The 18,765-nt window shown below is 48.6% G+C and overlaps 1 protein-coding gene across 5 annotated transcripts in view; it reads right to left on the bottom strand.

The window, feature by feature from the left end:
• Positions 1–1,606: 1,606 nt before the first annotated feature.
• The window catches only part of STEAP3 (STEAP3 metalloreductase), a 48,799-nt gene continuing 31,640 nt past the window's right edge, over positions 1,607–18,765 (bottom strand). For all 5 annotated transcript variants that reach the window (XM_003359436.5, XM_013983975.3, XM_005671632.4 and 2 more), the window contains 2 exons: positions 13,044–13,208; positions 1,607–4,312 (listed from right to left, as the gene is read on the bottom strand). In XM_003359436.5, the coding sequence (XP_003359484.1) occupies positions 4,031–4,312; positions 13,044–13,208 (447 nt within the window). In that variant the 3' untranslated portion in view covers positions 1,607–4,030. The remainder of the gene's footprint in view (positions 4,313–13,043; positions 13,209–18,765) is intronic.

Raw genomic sequence — 18,765 nt, 5'->3', positions numbered from 1 at the left:
GATACTTTTCTCACAAAGATTATCACAGAATATTCAGTAGAGTTCTCTGTGCTATATGGCAGGTGCCCACTGGCCAATCATCCCATATGCCTCAGTCTGCAGATACCAATCCCACGCCCTAGTTCTTCCCTCCCCTGCCCTTCATTGCTTTTGGAAAAGATTCAGCTTGTCAAGTAGCTGAGTGATAATTCTTCTCTTTAACTAATACGAGTTATTTTGGTTGCTCCTTGGTTCTTATGTGAACCATCTAAATAATGGATATTTTTCATCTATTTTATCACTTCTTTTTAAACTTAACTCTCCCAGCATTATGCGTGGGAGGACAAGAGCAGAAAAACAAACCTCCAAGCACAAGACTTTTTTTTCCTCTTGAAAATTATTTGTGGTGAATTTTTTTCTGGCCCTGGTTCTTGCTTTGGAAAACTCTTTTCATGGGCAAAATGGCAAGGCCATCTTTTGGTTATTGTTCCCAAGAAATAGTTTTCAGTCACTAGACTGCTTTCTGCACATGGGTTTCTTTATTTCCCAGTACAGTAAGACAATTATGGTTGCTTTGGTAGAAGAGCTTGACTGCATGACAGGTAGGTGCTCTGTGAAGAGAGTTCCTTTTTTTTGTTTTTGCTTTTCAGAGCCGCACAGCACATGGAGGCTCCCAGGTTAGGGGCTGAAGCAAAGCTGCATCTGCCGGCCTATGCCACAGCCACAGCCACAGCAACGCAGGATCTAAACCATATCTGCAACCTACACCATAGCTCACGGCAACGCTGGATCACTAAACCACTGAGCGAGGCCAGGGATCGAACCCGCAACCTATTGATTACTAGTCAGATTCGTTTCTGCCACACCACAACGGGACCTCCAAGAGTTCCTGTTTTCTCGATGGACTCAGAGCGAATGTATGTGACCACCTGGGGGCATCCTACACAGGGCACACAGAGAGCAAGGCTGTGGCCCTGGTGGAGTGTTTTCTTCCACCGCCTTTCAGAGAACAAGGGAGTTGCAGCATCAGCAGCACACAGAGGCATATCTCACCAGGGCAGCCAGGGAACCAGAGTCCAGAGGAAGCTTAACCGTGCAGAAATGCACTGGTTTGTGGCTGCTAACTACAGCACAGCAGAGACAAAACAAGTGTCTGAGGAGAGCCACGCCATGTGCATCACCTGGGAACTTATTAGAGGTGCACAGTCTCGGGGTTCATCCCAGACCCATGAATCCAAACATGTGTTTGAACAAGATTTTTACACAACTCCCGTGCACCTTATAGTTTGAGAAGCACCGTTGCTCTAACCTACATTAAAGCCACAGCCTTCAGACAACAGCATAGACATTGCCCCTCCAGGAAGCCCTCCCTCTGGCCACTGGCTTCAGGTACTCCTTTCACATAATCTGGTGCTCTGTCAACTGGATCTTGTCTGTGTCCTTACTGGCCTGTCACTGCAGGCCTGCATGACCCTTCCTTGGAGGTGACCTCTAGCCTGCATCATTCTGTGCTCCTCTTGCATGCTGCCCAACTCAGCAAAGGCTAAGCCTCCAATCAGAAGGCTCCCAGGGCCAGTGAACAAATGCATGGGCAGGTGATCAATGCGACAGAAATAAAAGCCTGAAATTCATGGAAGGTTAGGCATTTATTTTTGCTGTTTAGACAAGCTCTACAAGGTAAGAATAAAATACACAGACTGTTTCAAAGGCATAGATTTTAAACATTCAACCTCAGACCATGGCAATTTTTAGGTTTCCAGAGTACTTTAGTTCAGGCACTTTTGTACCCAGAGGCACAGAGAATTTCCCAGGCTGTAAGGGAGTGACTTGCTCTCATGGGGGTGCTGTTGCCAGCTGCCTGATTAGGAAGGGAAGAGCAGCAGCAGACACCAGATCAAGGCCAAGCACACAGCACCCCCTGCTTTTCATGAGCTGATTGTCCCCACTGGGGAGTGGCCAGGTCCTCTGCCACACCTGTTCCCTTCTGAGAAGCACCTGCAGCAAGTGGGTGAGGAATGAGAGGGAGCACACTGGACTTTGATCTGTGTGAGCATCTTTGGTACAAGGAAACATCCCAGACCTCGGGAGGGCCAGAGAAAAAAGGCAGCCAGTACCAACCAGGGTTGACAGCCCGTCATCCCAGTTGTCCATGTTTTCCAGGCTTCCTATCAGCAGCAAATTGATGGGCCCTCATTTTGTCCAGAAAATGCTGAAATCTCTCCTTCACCTGCCTCCTTGACAGTAAGCCTGTTGAGGGCCACAGCTGCCGCTCAGTCAGGGCCCTTTTGGGGGGCAGGCTTGTGCCACTCGGCCTTGGAGCAGCAGCTGGGAAACATCTGCAGGAAGCGGACAGCTTCGCCTGCACTGCCTTCCCTCCATCAGTCACTGGCCTAATGAGATATGCTTGCACTTGGCATTTTTTCCCCTTTTCTCTAAAGGACCGTAATGCGCTCCACAGACATGAGCTCATGCGCCTCGGTGGGGAGGCAGGCGCATTCTCTTCTCTAGCACTACCGTCACTTCTGCCGGCTGGCTCTTTAGTCCATCCTAAGACACCTCTGGCCCGGGAGACCTAAGGATATAAGCATGACCAAGGCCCCCCATTCAGGGTGCGTCTCACTGCGATCTGTCTTCCCTTAGGAACTTACCCTCTTTGGGTTCAAAGAGGACACATCGAGGTTCTGCCAGGGGTTGGGGGTTCAGCAGAGAACAGCTGTCTCTCCACAGGGGAAATAAAAGTTTCCATAAGAATCAGTGAGGGATGGCCTATGATTCAAGGATACATGTCCTGAAGCCTTTTGTGCTTTGGGGCAGCAGCATTTCCAGTTTGTAGTTTGGGCAGAAAAGACCCTCCCCACCCCATTTTGAAATATAACCTTCCATTAGGAGAACGCTGGAGCCAGTGTGGTTTTCAGGGGGCTCAGAAGGCAGGTTCTCTGCCCAGTGGTAGTGGAAGACACCTGAAGAGATCCCCATGTCCTTCCACAGGACCGAGTCAGTGGGGACAGTCAGTCCTTCAGCCCCCAAGCAGGGTCCCGAGAAAGGCGGGGCTGTCACCCTGAGCACACAGGGCCTCGTTTTCCCCTCCCCCATGAACTGACTTTTAGAGGGTCTGCGCTAGGCCTTTCTGGGAGACATTCAAACTAATGATTTAAAAGGTGAGAAGGCACAGTGGTTTAAAGAACGGTCATCACCAACTTAAAAGAGGGAAAGAAATTACACTTGTTCTCAGGACGGTGTTCATTAGTGGCTCCAGCGGGGAGGTGATTTCACACTCCTGCAGAAGGCTCAATTTGCAGTCACCATGGTAGCTTCTGACTTTCAGGAAAAAAAAAAATCTCCCCAGCTCAAGGAGGATTTGGGGGAGGAGCCTCAGCCCCAACCCTCCCCCATCCCACCCCTAACCTGGCAAAGGATGGACCTGCAGGTGGCTCCCCGGGCACAAAGATAGGCTAACCCATCGCCCCCTCAATCCTTCCTCCTTCTGCTGCAGCCAAGGGAGGAGCTGCACCCTCTGCTCACTGGGACTCCTCAGCCCTGTGCACCAAACTGGTCTCCAAACAGAGCTCTCATCTGCCCTGCCACCTGAGAGCCCCAGCTCTGCAAAAAGCCCCAGGAAAGTCGCAAAAAGGGGAGTGGAGGCAGAGGGGGCAGGGAGGGCACAAATGGATCAAACCCACCAAGTATAAGCCTCTGACTGCTTTTTCTGTGCAAAAGGTCTGTGCATCTCTGCAAATGTCACAATAGTGTGAGATGCTCTTCTCCTAACAGCTGGCACCTGCTTTTAAATCTACAAGTTGGAATCTCAGGGACTCAACTTTTTAGTTAAGGAAGTATAAGTGCAAATCCTGAATATATATGAAATACATATAGACATATATCACACACGTGGGTGTGTCACTTTGCATATTACTGCACATATCCCAGGAATTCAGACCTCACTCCAGCAATTTGTGTAATTCCATTGTCCCGTGTGATCAAGAAGAGAAGCCCTGAGAGGCTCCGGCACCATCCTCCTTGCGTCTGGTTTCCGGAGCTGGGTGCATAAACCTCACACATGGCTCGTCTTCTGGGCCAGGGCGTGGTCCCCTGGCAGCGTGAACTTGATGGCACCCTCCTTCTCCCAGCCCCTCCGAATCTTGTAGAGTCTGCGGCTGAAGCAGGGCAGGAGGAAGAGAACTTTGGCCAGGATGACGACACAGGGCACCAGCAGCGTGAGTGTGAAGGTAGGGGGCAGGTAGAACTTGTAGCGGCTCTCCTCGAAGGCACGGGTCCAGCCATAGGTGAGTGTGTGCAGGGTGCTCAGCACCAGGCCCACAAAGCCCAGAGTGGACTGCGGGAGAAAAAAAAGGCTGGCATGAGGGCTAGGGTGAGGATGGACATAGTGATCCCACCTAAACTCTCCTAGTGTCAGTTTCCCCAATAGAAAAATGGGAACAATGCTCATACCCCAAAGTGTGTAAGGTTTGGTTGATTCATGAGGATTTGATAAAATAACATTACTTTTTTCAGTTCTCTGGTGGTCTAGTCATTAGGACTCAGTGCTTTCTGAACTGAGATCCCACGTCAAGCTGCTGTTCGCTGTGGCCAAAAAAACAAACAAACAAAAAAACCCAAAAAAACAGAACACAAACAAAAAAACAATGCTTTTCCCCAAATTGTATGGTAGCTGCCAGAGGACTTAAGGTGGAATTTTTTTTTTTTTTGCTTTTTAGCATGGTATCCATGGCATGTGGAGGTTCCCAGGGTAGGGGTCTAATCAGAGCTACAGCTGCCGGCCTACACCAGAGCCATAGCAATGTCAGATCTGAGCCATGTCTTTGACCTACACCACAGCCCTTGGCAATGCTGGATCCTCAATCCACTGAGCGAGACCAGGGATTGAACCTGCAACCTCATGGTTCCTAGTGGGATTTGTTTCTGCTGTGCCAGGTGGGATCTCCTTAAGGTAGAATTAAATTCAAGGAAGTTTAAAAACATGTTACTGGTTGTGTCATATTTTCATGTATATTAAAGTGTCTGCTAGCATATCAAAATCATAATTTCACAGATAATGTCTGACATAAGGCCAGATAAAAAGTGAGTGGATTTCAAGTTGATTTAAAGGTCAACACAAAGGAAAAAGTTTGCTTGGTACATGGATTTGGCACCAATAGTGAAGGTGGCTCACAGTGATCTGCAGACTGGGTGTCCTGACACTGTGTGTAAAGCCCACAGTACCACATAGGTGCTTTCTGTGGGTGCCGGTCCCTCACCTCCTGCCTGTGGTATGAGCTATGCATACCCCAGGTACAATTCTAACCAGGATTACTCTCCTGCCTGGAATTATATTGGTGATGCTGGGGAGAGCAAGACCATCACCAATCCAAGTGAAACAGTCCAGGCCATCTCCTGAGCCAGAGGTGGACTTTTGTGGGTCACTCCCAGTCATGAACAGCTTCTTCACAGCCCAAGTGCTATACAAGCATGCCTTGCTCTGAGCACCATGACATGAAAATAGCCAGGAAGTGCTGAACCGTAACTCCAGCCTCTGGAAATCTTTTGCATGTAAGGTTTCTTGTGGACTACAAGTGAAGGTCTTCTGGTTTCTACCACTGCTGCTCTCGACTGACACTGTGACCCTCAGTAAGTCCCTTAATTAGCCTCAGCAAGGAGTGATTCCATAAGCTAAAATCAGGGATACAGGGAGAGCACTGCATAGATGCAGCATTCTCCAGCCTCAAGCGCTGGCAGGCAGTGATGGAGAGGGTGGGCTCTAGGGGTGTGGAGAGGAGAGACATGGGGTGACTGAACTCTGTAAGCACCTAGGAGCCACTGAGAGGTTCCAGGCAAGAGAGACCTGTGTTTATTACCTTAGCGATGAAGACATATGCACTTTCTCCAAGGAGGCAGTGCAAGGGTTTAATTGAAATGTGGCAGCATGACGATACCTTGAGGTGCTCCTTACAGATTGGTTTTGAGCTTTCCACAGAGAAGCCATAATTGGGCCTCCTGGATTTCCTTCCAGCCCAGCTTGTCAGCATCGATCCAGAGGCTTGGCTGAGAGGCACTGTCTTGTTTGCACTCCCCTCAGACACAGTTCTAAGCAGGTCTGATTCTGCTGCCATGCCTCATCTCACTTCTCCCTAGCATGGGGAACCCTTTATACCCGCTCCAGTATAAACACCAGGACGGTGAAGCTCAGCAAGTGGACGAACATGATTTAGAAGAATTGCTCGTAATGCTTTTACTAAAAATAATAATGATAACCATTACCCTTTTCTTTTTTTTTTTTTTTTGTTTTTTGTTTTTAGGGCCACACCCATGACATGTGGAGGTTCCCAGGTTAGGGGTCCAATCAGAGCTACAGCTGCCAGCCTACATCACAGCCACAGCAATGTGGGATCTGAGCCTAGTCTGCCTAGTCTGCGACCTACACCACAGCTCACGGCAATGCCAGATCCTTGGCCCACTGATCGAGGCCAGGGATCGAACCTGCAACCTCATGGTTCCTAGTTGGATTCGTTTCCACTAAGCCATGACGGGAACTCCAATAACCATTTTCTAATGTCTGTACACTACAAGTTTATAGACAGGGTCGCAAGTATAGCGTTTCTAACCCTCAAAAAAAAAAAAAAAAATACTAGCTGCCAAAAGATTCCCCAGTCTTTTCCTTCCCAGCCATCTCTTGTTCTTCTTGGCTTTGTGACTACTTCAAGGATCTTCTTATCTTATCCTTAGCAACTTCCTAGCCCAGCACAAACTGTTGGGAAAGGCCATGGGTTGGCTCTATGCTACTATCCAATTTCTTCATGTGTCATGTGAAAGTGGTCAGCCACCAAATGTAAGCCTCCTTGTCTGTGAGTCACATGTAACCAAATCCCTGTCACTTCCAAATGGGTCTATCAAGAATTACAAATCTCCCAGCAGGGAGTTCCCGTCGTGGCGCAGTGGTTAACGAATCCGACTAGGAACCATGAGGTTGTGGGTTCGGTCCCTGCCCTTGCTCAGTGGGTTAAGGATCCGACGTTGCCGTGAGCTGTGGTGTAGGTTGCAGATGCGGCTCGGATCCCAAGTTGCTGTGGCTCTGGCGTAGGCTGGTGGCTACAGCTCTGATTCAACCCCTAGCCTGGGAACCTCCATATGCCGCGGGAGCGGCCCAAGAAATAGCAACAACAACAACCAAAGACAAAAGACAAAAAAAAAACAAATCTCCCAGCAACTTTTTTTTTTCCTCCTTAGGGCTGCATCTGCGACATGTGGAAGTTCCCAGGCTAGGGGTTGAATTGGAGCTACGGATGCTGGCCTACACCACAGCCACAACAACTTGGGATCCGAGCTATGTCTGTGACCTACACTATAGCTCACAGCAATGCTGGATTCGTAACCCACTGAATAAGGCCAGGGATCAAACCCGTGTCCTCATGGATACTAGTCAGGTTCATTACCCCCGAGCCACAACTGGAACTCCTGCACCTTCTGAACCGCACCAACTTTTTCCAAATTCTGATCTTTTGATATTGAAGGCTGTGGTTAAAAAAAAAAGTCTCTAGCATTGAGAAAATAGTTGGGATTAATATCCAGAATATATAGAGAACTCCTGAACTCAACAATGAAGATAACCCAATTCAAAAGTAGGCGAAGGACTTGAACAGAAATTCCTCCAAAGAAGGTAATGAATGGCCAATAAGCACGGGAAGAGGTGCTTGACATCACTTTTCACTAGGGAAGTGTGAATCAAAACCACAGTGAGATACCACTTTATACCCATGAGGATGGCTATTATAAAAACAACATCAACAACAACAAAACCCCAGAAAACAAGTGTTGGCGATGATGTGGAAAAACTGGAACCCTTATGCAATGCTAGCGGGAATGTAAAAGGGTGCAGGTACTATGGAAAATGTTATGGAGGTTATGAACTAGTTCATGAAAATGTTATGAACTAGAAATACAACTACAGCATGCTTCAGCAATTCTACTTCTGGTATACACCTCAAATAACCAAAATTAGGGTCTTTAAGAGATCTCTGTACACCCATATTGGCAGCAGCATTATTCACAATAGCTAAAATGTGGAAGCAACCTAAGTGTCTACTGACAGATGGATAAGCAAAACGCAGTATTTCTATATAAGAGAACACCATTTGGCCTTAAACAAGAAGAAAACTCTGTCATATGGTACAACATGGGTGGGGCTTGAGGACATTATGCAAAGTGAAAAAAGCCAGTCACAAAAAGACAGGCACTGGATAAGTCCACTGATATAAGCTGCCTGTATGAGGTGATGAAAATCATAGCGCTAGAAAGTAGAAAGGTTATTGTTTAATGGGTATAGAGTTTCAGTTTTGTAAGATGAAAAGAACTCTGGAGACAGATGGTAGTGATGGTTGTGCAACAATGTGATTGTACTTAAGACTGCTGAACTGTACACTTAATAGTTGTTAAGGTGTTAACAAGGCGTACACTTAATAGTTGTTAAAGTTGTAACAATTCTATGTTGTGTCACCACAGTAAAAAAAACAAGTGACTGCGAGAGGCAAGGTCCTCAACACTGACTATCAGGAATCAGCCTTGAACTAGCCTGACAACCACCCTGATGTTCCCCAACAGCTTCCAAGAACCAAAATGTTGCTCCCCTTACTCAGGTGAATTGACTGGGCTTTGCTGAGATGGCTGGGATGTGTCATTTTACCCCTGAGAGTTTAGCAATCTGAGAATGAGGTTTTCCATTCTGGCTACATGGTAAAATCACCTGGGGAGCTTGGAGGAAAAATCTTAATTAAGGCCTAAGGCCCAATCTCAGAAATTTGGATTAGGAGTTCTCACTGTGGCTCAGGAGTAATGAGCCCTACTAGTATCCATGAGGACGTCAGTTTGATCCCTAGCCTGGCTCAGTGGGTTAAGGATCCTGCCTTGCTGTGGCTGTGGCGTAGGTCAGAAGCCGCAGCTCTGATTCGACTCCTAGCCTGGGAACTTCCATATGCTGAGGGGACGGCCCTAAAGACCAAAAAAAAAAGAAAAAGAAATTGGATTAAATTGGGCTCAGGCATCAGCAGCTTTTACAAGTTCAGCAATATGCTGATATGCAGGCGGGACTAAATACCATGAATTGTAGACTCTCATCACCGGAGCTGTTCCAGGTGGAGAAGTCCTCATGGGCGTTTTACTGAGGCTATTTGATTGAGGTGGGTATACTTGGTCCTTTCTATTCCTTCAACAAAGACCCACTAAGGGCCTAGATGGGCCCATGATGAATCATGAAGCTTTCTCAGGAAATGAGCCCTGGTGGCCCCAGTGAGGCCTTAGTACCACCCTCAGTGACATGCCCTGGAATTCTAGTGTTTGGCCCATGTGTGCTACTGCCCCCTGCCCCGATCTCCAGAGTGATGGACTGTGCTGGGCACACAGGGACATGCCCCGGGAGAGCATAATATCTGCTCCCAGTCATACAGCCTCTTCACTTTGCCATCCAGAACCCCATGGTGACACCTGGCAGGAAGCCTCAGCCTCAGGCTAGTGGTTCACAGAGAGGGCTGACAGTCAAAGAGCGGCCAATAACAAAGGGCCTTTTGACTTTCCAATCCCAATGTGAAGTCCGGATGATTCTAGCAAGTTTGTTTCTCTGAAACTCTCTCTCCCTGGGAACAATTTAAAAATCCCAGAACAGCCAAAGGCAGCCAAAAGAATGGAGGCATTGTCATGGGGCAATTAATAACCCCTGCAACAAGCTAAGGCCATTTTTATTATTTGTAAGCTTGTTAGTGAAAAAGAAACAGCCAGGTTGTTGGTGGCTCCTACTGGTGCTCAATTACTGTGGCAGGAAGGGGCTTTGGACAATTGCTCACAAAGCTGGGGTCAGAGTGGGGTCTGTCATTATTTCAGGCAGGTGGCTGGAGTGGGCAAGGCCATTGGAAACTCCTCTGTGGGCAGAACTGAGGTGCTAAGAGCTGGACCCTACTCTCTCTGTCTGGGTGAGCTGTACCAACCTTGGCATTTCGCAACCTAATAATGTTTAACTGGCTTAATGAGGAGCAGTTAGCATAGTCCAAACCAAGAACTACCAAACAACCAAGACAAACAAAACCCCAAATTAAAGACTTTGAAAACAGCCTCAGGAACAAAAGGATGAACATAAGCACATGTCACCTCTGTGGAATCTTTGATGGCTTTCAGGTCAGGAAATCATCAAGGACCGAGGGATCAGGGCCACTGAGGCCTCAGCGTCTCCACAGCCAGTTAGTTAGTTAGTTTCTTTCTTTCTTTCTTTCTCTTTCTTTTCTTTCTTTCTTTCTCTTTCTTTCTTTCTTTCTTTCTTTCTTTCTTTCTTTCTTTCTTTCTTTCTTTCTTTCTTTCTTTCTTTCTTTTCTTTCCTTCCTTCCTTCTTTCCTTCCTTCCTTCCTTCCTTCTTTCCCTCCCTCCCTTCCTTCCTTCCTTTTCTTCCTTTTCTTCCTTTCTTTCTCTTCCTTCCTTTCTTTCCCTTTCCTTCCTCCCTCCCTCTCTCTATCTCTCTTTCTTTTGCTTCTTAGGGCCAGACCCGCAGCATATAGAAGTTCCCAGGCTGAATCAGAGCTGTAGCTGCCAGCCTACACCACAGCTGCAGCAACACCAGATCTGAGCCACATCTGCGACTTACACCACAGCTCACGGCAGCTCTGGATCCTTAACCCACTGAGCGAGACCAGGGATGGAACTCGCATCATCAAAGACACTAGTGCGGTTTGTTACCACTGAGCCACAACAGAACTCCTGTATTTTTCTTTTACATGTAGAGCACCTCTGCAGGGCATTAACTCCATTTTACAAGAGTGCAAAGTGAGGCTCAGAGGGCGCATGTGATTCCGCCATGGTTTTGGGAGCTGGACATCCTGGTCTTCCTTCGTATCAGTGCCCTCAGGAGATAGAGTGTTTGTCTTTATGGACAGAATTCAGGCATTTGATTTCCTCAAGTAAAACTCTGCCTTCCTCCTCCACCTCTCTCAGCCTTCCACTCCCCTCCTCTTGCAGTGGCAGAAAGACTTTCCTATTTGCATTTTGACTCTTGTAAAGCAGAGCGGCCCTGAGATTCTAGCCAGCTTTTGCTAACAAAATCAAATCCCCTGGCTTTCTCCAGCAACCTGAGCTGGGGCTTGTAATCTACACTGCTTAAGGGAACAACTTTCTGGTGAGGGGAGCAACCTGCAGTCTGTTTTAATTGTAGATAAACCATGCACCCCAAGATACTCCAGGCAGGAACACAAAAATCCTAGATTTAGGTGCGCGACACAGGAGGATTAGTGGCAGATAAATAAAATTCTTTCTTTCCCCTCTTTTGCTGGCATGTGTCAGGCCTGAACACTCCTCCAGAGCCCTTTGGAGATGAGCAGAACCAGTGAAATTCAGAAACCCATACATAAAAAAAACACAACCACCACCACCACAACTCTGTTTTGTTCTAGGGTAGGTACATGCCCCCAGTCAGGGACAATTAATGTGGATTACATAAGAGCACTGCACCGTCAGTGTCCCTCTTTGAATCCCGTACCATGTCCTCGCTGCACAGAGAAGCTATGCGACAGATTTCTGTCGACAGTGGGGGTGGATGTGATAGCTGTTCCCTGCCCTGATACCATCTTGATGGCGGAACCCAGAATTAGTCAGCACCCATCATTGGAGGGGATGACTTAATCTGCCAACACTTGGGGGCTGACCACATACTCTGTATGGAGAACAGCAGGAGATGCCAAAGGAAATGTAAAAATTGTTCCTGTCTCAGTTGTCCTTACAATCAAAATGTGGCTCAGCCTGCCTTGCTCCCTATCGCATCCCAGGTCTAGCACGACCCCAGGCTTGCGGAACGTGCTCAATAATCATCGTGTGAACAAATGCATAAAGAACCTTTGCCACTAGTAGCATTTTCCCAAGTGTTTTCTGTGGAGTGTGGAGAGATGTTATCTGAAGAAAAACAAGTGGGGTGAGGGAGGGCACTAATACTCAAATAAGTCTGCTTAACAAGGTCTGCTTATTGTAGATGTTATTATTATTATTATTATTATTATTATTATTTTGTCTTTTTAGGGCCACACTTGCAGCATATGGAAAGCTAGGGGTGGAATCAGAGCTGCTGGCCTACACCACAGCCACAGGGATCTGAGCCATGCCTGCACTATAGCTCATGGCAACGCCAGATCCCTAATCCACTGAGCGAGGCTTGGGATTGAATGCACGTCCTCATGGATACTAGTTGGGTTCATTATTGCCGAGTGATGATGGGAAATCCCTGTAACTGTTATGACTTGCCAACGTGCATTTTGACTCGCTCAGGGGGAAGAGTGAATATTTTTCATACGAATGCTGTCCTTTGGGAAATGCTGTTTTCTTCCCTGTAAACTGGAGTGCCCATCCCTCCCTGTAGGAATCAAGGGGTTAAAGGGAATAACAGGGCTGGGTTGGGCTGAGGGTTGGGTGGGCCGCTGTACTCAAAGGCTTACTGACTCCCAGGCAGACCAGTGATGTGTCCAGTGATGTTTCCCGCGATTGCCTGTGATGAGATTTTGTTTGGGAAGCCCCAGAACTGTAGAAATTGAGAATGTTTAGTCCAAGGCTCATCATTCTGCTGTCTAATTTTTTTTTTTCTTTTTAGGGCCACACCCATGGCATGTGGAAGTTCCTAGGTTAGGGGTCGAAGTGGAGCTGCAGTCATGGGCTTATGGCAGAGTCACAGCAATGCCAGATCTGAGCCACATCTGTGACCTACACGACAGCTCATGGCAAAACCAGATCCTTAACCCAATGAGTAAGGCCAGGCATCGAACCTGCATCCTCATGGATACTAGGTTCATTACTGCTAAGCCATGATGGGAACTCCTGCTATCTAATTTTTGTGCATGCCTAAATCTGGCTTCCCCAGGTATCACAAGGATAAGCTTGGCCCGGGCAGCCTCTTTATCAGGCGACTTGGATGAGCCTGCCAGGCTCAAGGAGACCTGGGCACCTGTTGCACAGATTATGAAGGCCCAGACAGTATGCGGAGAGGGGTACGCTCGTACAGGAGAGGCAGGCCCAGGGCCGGCTGGGGCTCAGCAGCAGTGGCAGAACTACTTTACCTGAACGAAGGTGAACTCCCTCCAGTTGAGTGAGTTTGCAATGGATGGCAGTGAGGTGACAGCCAGCAGGGACAGTGTGCCGAGGGCCAGCACTCCCAGGGACAGGTAGATCTCCATCCGCCAGACTTCCTCCTCAACCCAGAGGTGACTCTTATTGGCTGAGACCTGATGTGGGATAGAAGGAAAATCATGAACACTGGGGCAAAGGTTGGTGCCCTGGGATGCAGGTGAGAGAGGACTTGAGGACAGGAGATTCACAGCAATGAACAGTGGTTCCACCCCTTGGAACACAGAGCCTTGGTTCCACTCTAAGAGCTTTCCAGGGATCAGCTCATTTGCTCCTTACAACAACCCCGTGAGGTAGAGGTCACTACTGTGCCCATTTTACAGATGGGGAATGAGGCACAAAGATCATGTAATGTTATCACAGTCACACACAGGTTAAGAGACGGCAGATGGCAGAGCTGAGATTAGGACCGAGCCAGACAGCTGGCTCCAAAGACAGTGCTCCCTCCCCACGGCTTGCACATATCTGCCTGGGTCCAGTCAATCAGAATGGTCACATGGGCCAAGAGTGAGAAGCAAGAGAATTCAACAAGACATAAAGAACCTTCACAAATGACCATCTCATGCAGTTTTCGGGTCCCCAAGTCTCAGCTCAGAATCTCTTCAGCCACATGAGCTCCTTCCTCTGCTGCCTACCTCCCCTCCTGCGTTGTCTCACCCTTGATCAACCCTTGGTCCCCAAGCTTTCCATCACTGGTTCATATTCTAGACACACAGACACTAAATTTCTCAACACTTCCCAACTCAAAGCCCCCAACTCCTATTTTTTCCCACCCAGTTCCCCCATTTCTGTCTGAGAAATACAGCTTTGATTCAACCACTACCAGGCTACAGAGGCTGACATCCATTCCCCAAGCAGACCTGTGAGCACTTACAGAGCACCTACTGTATGCTGGGCCCTGACCTGCAGAGAGCAAAGGCACCTGCCTTTGCAGAGCTCGGGGATTGCCAACTAAGCTTCAGGGACACCCCAATCGTGGAGCCCCCGTGGGCCCAGGGTCTCCACCCCTTCCTCCCTACTCAGCATGCCCTTGCACCTGAGCCCCCACCTAGCCTGGCCGACACTCACAGCGCACACATGAGCGAGTGCTTTGATCAAGGTCTATGAGAACCATCATTTCCCATCTGGACCAGGTAGCAGAATTCCTGAAAGTCAAGGTGTTCTCTGAGAAGCTCCAGGAAACACTGGTGCTTCAATTCTACCCACAGAACAAGGAAGAGCATTTCCATTAGGAAATGTGACTAGGCTTTAGTGGGCAGGTCTCTGCTTCACAAAACAGAATGACTCACAGGTTATTGAGAAACTATTTCAGCAAGAAAAAAATAACCCAAGCCTAGTTAGAAGACATAATATTAAAAATGAATCTAGTAGGCTGAGCAAAAATGGTTAAAAGCTTATGACAGAAAGTTGAAAGAAACTGAGAAAATGCCACCCATTGGGTACTTTTCCTGTAATTTGAAGAAAAGGATGGCTTCTATTGCAGGACAGGTAGGCTTGCACAGGTGTCTTTAAGCCACAAAAGGAGAAGAAAACTGGGGACTTGTGTTCTCACTCTGACCACGAGTCATATGAGGCTCTGGGCAACTCCAGATCTGGGCCCCTGTCTTCCCACTGACAAAGATGGAAGAAGTCACGTCTAACATCCTATGATTTTGCTCGTGTACCAAGCAAATATCAGCACCGGCCAGAAAGGTGGGTGATACTACTCTACAGAGGGCAGGGAGGTCTCCTGTGCAATGGAGCCCAAAGGAAGCTTACTCACACCTTCCCAGCATTAACAACCACCACCCATAAGTCATCTCCTTGTTGCAAGTTGTTTGTTCTTCAAATATACTTCATTAGTCACTCCTGTCTGCATTTTGGTAAGATCAGGCAGTTAATGTCACAAGTCAGAGTTTGGATGATTACACACACCACACTGGCTTGCAAACTGTCTTGTTTTTCCCTCTAATATTTCCCCTTTGTGGTAATGCTGGGGTGAGGTAGGCAAGGGAGCAGTGGGTGCTGCAGGACCGGCATAAGCACTTGAATACCCCACCTTCAGTGACCAATGGGGTTGACACCCTACTAACTGGACCACAGTGCTGTCACAGGGACTCCCCAGCAACCCCACATGGTGAACGGAGACATAGATTTAATGGCTCTCTACTCCCTGAGTGATCCACCCATGCTCAGAGCTAATCAAGTCGGCCACCTTGAGCACAACAAGGAGTGTTATCAACAAGCGATGAAATGTGGCATCAGAGAATGGGTCTCCTCTTCCTGCAGAGTACAAGTTGGAAGCTGAAGGGCCCAGGGCCAGGAGGCTCTGACACTGTGGCATCAGCCCCTCTCCATGTCTGAGGGTGGCCGGTGGGAGGGAAGAGGGTGATGCTGCCCTCCAGCCACACCCGGAGAATGCGTAGGCAGGATGGGGCTGGGGGCTGGGTTTGGGGGAATGGCCTAGCAGTCCCAAGACCTGCGTTCTGATGCTCAGGCTGAGGGGTGGTCAGGACCCTCTGGGCAGTCCCTCCTCTGGCTAAGAGCCCTGCTGTCTCTTCCTTTCCATCTTATTGCAAAGACTAAAAGCATGTTGTTTGCGAAATGAGTAGCATGTGACTGGCACACAATAGGTGATCAATATAATAAATGGCAGCTGCTGTGTTTTGTTTTTTTTTGTCTTTTTAGGGCAGCCACCCATGGCATATGCAAGTTCCTAGGCCAGGGGTCGAAGTGGAGCTGTAGCTGCCAGCCTACACCACAGCCACAGCAATGCCAGATCCTTAACCCTCTAAGTGAGGCCAGGGGTTGAATCCATGTCCTCTTGGACATTACTTGGGTTTGTTACTGCTGAGTCATGATGGGAACTCCAGTGGCTGTTGTTCTTAAGAGCAGCTGGGAAGTTAGACTAGCTCTTGCCCCAAGCTCTACATGTACTCCTAAGAGATGCCTGGTGTTGGCTTTATGGTGACCAGTTTAATAATCAGTCACTCGATGGACATGTGCTGGGACTCTATGTTAGGACTGTAGACCTAAAGTGTGGAAGACGCAGTCATGGAACTTGGATGGGCAGGAGACAGGCATGCAAATGAGAGATTACAAAGAGATGTGTGAGAAAAAATCATAGATGTGTAGACAAAACACAACCTATTACAGAGGTAGGTATGGGGAATGGGGAAGACAGGCTGGAGAGGCTTCACAGAGGGAGGGTTTTGAAGGAAGAATAGGAGTTTGTCAGACTGCCCAGGTGTCCCAAGGAAGGTAGGGGGAGTTTAGGCCAAGAGGAATGAGCTGTGCCCATTCAGAGGACAATATGAGACCCGAGTGTAATGTGTCACAGGAGCAGTGGGGAGATGATGGTGGGGACAGTGTGGGGCATTGTGAAGGGCCTGTCATTATCCTGAGGACAGTGGGGAGTCACTGAGTGCTTTTCACTGTTACATGGTCAGATGTGAGTTTTAGACCATTCTCTGCAACAGTGTAGACTCGATTTGGGGTGAGCGGAGAACACAATGTGTGGGTTAGACATTTTCTTTGAGCTTGATTTTTTATTTTGATGTTGAAATGCATTTCTTTCTCCTTTTTCGTCTTTTTTTTTTTTTTTAGGGCTGCATCCATGGCATATGGAGGTTCCCAGGCTAGCGACTGAATGGAAGCTATAGCTGCCGGCCTATGCCACAGCCATAGCCACGCTGAATCCGAGCTGCATCTTCGACCTACACCACAGCTCACGGCAACACTGGATCCTTAATCCAGTGATTTAAGCCAGGGATTGAACCTGCAACCTCATGGTTCCTAGTCGGATTCATTTCTGCTGAGCCATGATGGGAACTCCCTGAAATGCATTTCTGAGGCACCACACAAGTAAATCAGATAGCACTCTACAAATATTGTTTGTAATAATACTGTCAATAAACCTGGCCTCAGAGCTTTTCTCTGCAGCTGGGATACATATATGCCTCCATATCTGTGGACTCAGGGGAGCTTCCTGTGCCAGACTATCATGGCCCCTTCTCCTAGGAGGGCAGCCAAGGTGGGTAGTGACTGGCCCCTGGAGGCCCTGGGATGGTGGCTTGAGGGCAGGGAGGGAAAATCACAGGTCAGGCACAAACTGCCCCTGAGGTCCTGCTGTTAGGGGCTCAGTGCAGAACAGCCTCAGATGCCCAATTTCAGAGCCCGGGGGTGGGGCAACCCATAGACTGTCCAGTGTCTGAACCTCTAGGTTCAGGAGACTCACCAACTGCTTGGCAGCTCAGCCCAGTTCTGGGCTGCTCTACTCTGCATTAACCCTCCTGCCATAACCACCCCCTCCCCAACATGCTCACATCACTCCTGGCTCTGCCCCCCAGAACTCTGCAGAGTAAGTTCCAGCCCCTTTGCCCAGCAGGCTTTTGCTGTCTGAGAGTGATCTGGTCCTGTGGGAGTGATGGTTGCCTGGCAACATCCAAGGAGGCCTGCAGCCCTAAAGGGCTTTGGAACTCAGGGAAAATTACCTTGCACGCGCCCCTCTGTGTCCTGGTATTTGCATCCTGGCAAAACTGGGTTAATATAATACCAAGGAAAATCCTGGCAGGGCAGAGAATTTAGAGAGTGGCAGTCAGAGGGTGAGAGGAGGAGGGAGGGGGCAGAGATTTGCCTTGGGCTCTAGTGGGAAGGGGGCATTACCTTCTTCCCCACCCACAACCTAAGACACCTGCCACCCAGATCTGCCACCTCCTGGGCAGCAAAGAGTGTGTCAGGCCCCACAGAGCCATGCAGAGCCTCATGCTGAGTGGTTGGCTCTTTTCAGAAGTAATAACATTAAAAAGAATCAAAAACATTAACACTGGGAGAGATCTTCATCTCCATCTGCGCTCTGAGGACCTAAAGAGGGGCTGTGACCTGCTCAAGGCCAAGGTTTTTGTTCTGGTCAGTGATGTTAGAGGATAAGAGTCGAGGGCTCTGGTCTTTGGGTCTTCATGAGAGCTAAGGTGATGGACATGACTGTCTTATTTCATCCTTTGGCCTCAGCGCCTGGTAGAGTTGGTGCTCAGTGAATGTATGAATTCTGGGATCATTTACTCAACTGTTAACTGGACTTGTTTTCCCTGTAGAACAGTTAAGGGTATGAGCATGCATTTGGAGGAGAACAGTTGGCTATGAATCTCAGCCACTTACTGGCTATGCGGCTTGGGCCAAGTTACTTAACTGCTCTGTGCCTCAGTTTTATCATCTGTAAAACAAAGGTAGTGGGCATCTTCCCTCTTCACCTGAAGCCTGGGGTTCCTCCTTTCTCTCATGAAAGCCCAAGCCTACAGACTCAGTGATGCCTGGTGTCTGTGGGCAGGGAAGATGAGGGCATTTGAGAAGCTGCCAGCAGGGAAGCAGGAGCCCAGCGTGAGTAGGGGCTGAGGTCTGTGGTTCTCAGAAGTGGCCCAGCTTTGCCTCCTGGTCCTGCTCTGGATGGTGGCCAGGCCTCCAGGGGGATAGCTTCAGAGTGGGTGTTCCTGAGGAGGGCCCCATCTCAGTCCAACCCCCGCTTCCCAAGCAAGAGCAGAAACTGGCTGGAACCAGGGGTAGGTGAGAAGTGTCTCACTGGTATCGGAGCCCAACTCTATGGGGTAACTAAGTGTCCTGGAGTGGGTAGGACCCATGCACCAGGCCAGGGGCTGTGGACTAGAGGACAATTTAAGCAGC

The sequence above is a fragment of the Sus scrofa genome, chromosome 15, assembly GCF_054392235.1.
Source record: "Sus scrofa isolate SSC_HxYL_T2T_F1_AM1 chromosome 15, Sscrofa_HxYL_maternal_Yorkshire_Landrace_v2.0, whole genome shotgun sequence".
NCBI lineage: Eukaryota > Metazoa > Chordata > Mammalia > Artiodactyla > Suidae > Sus > Sus scrofa.
This window is presented reverse-complemented; position numbering and strand designations above follow the sequence as displayed.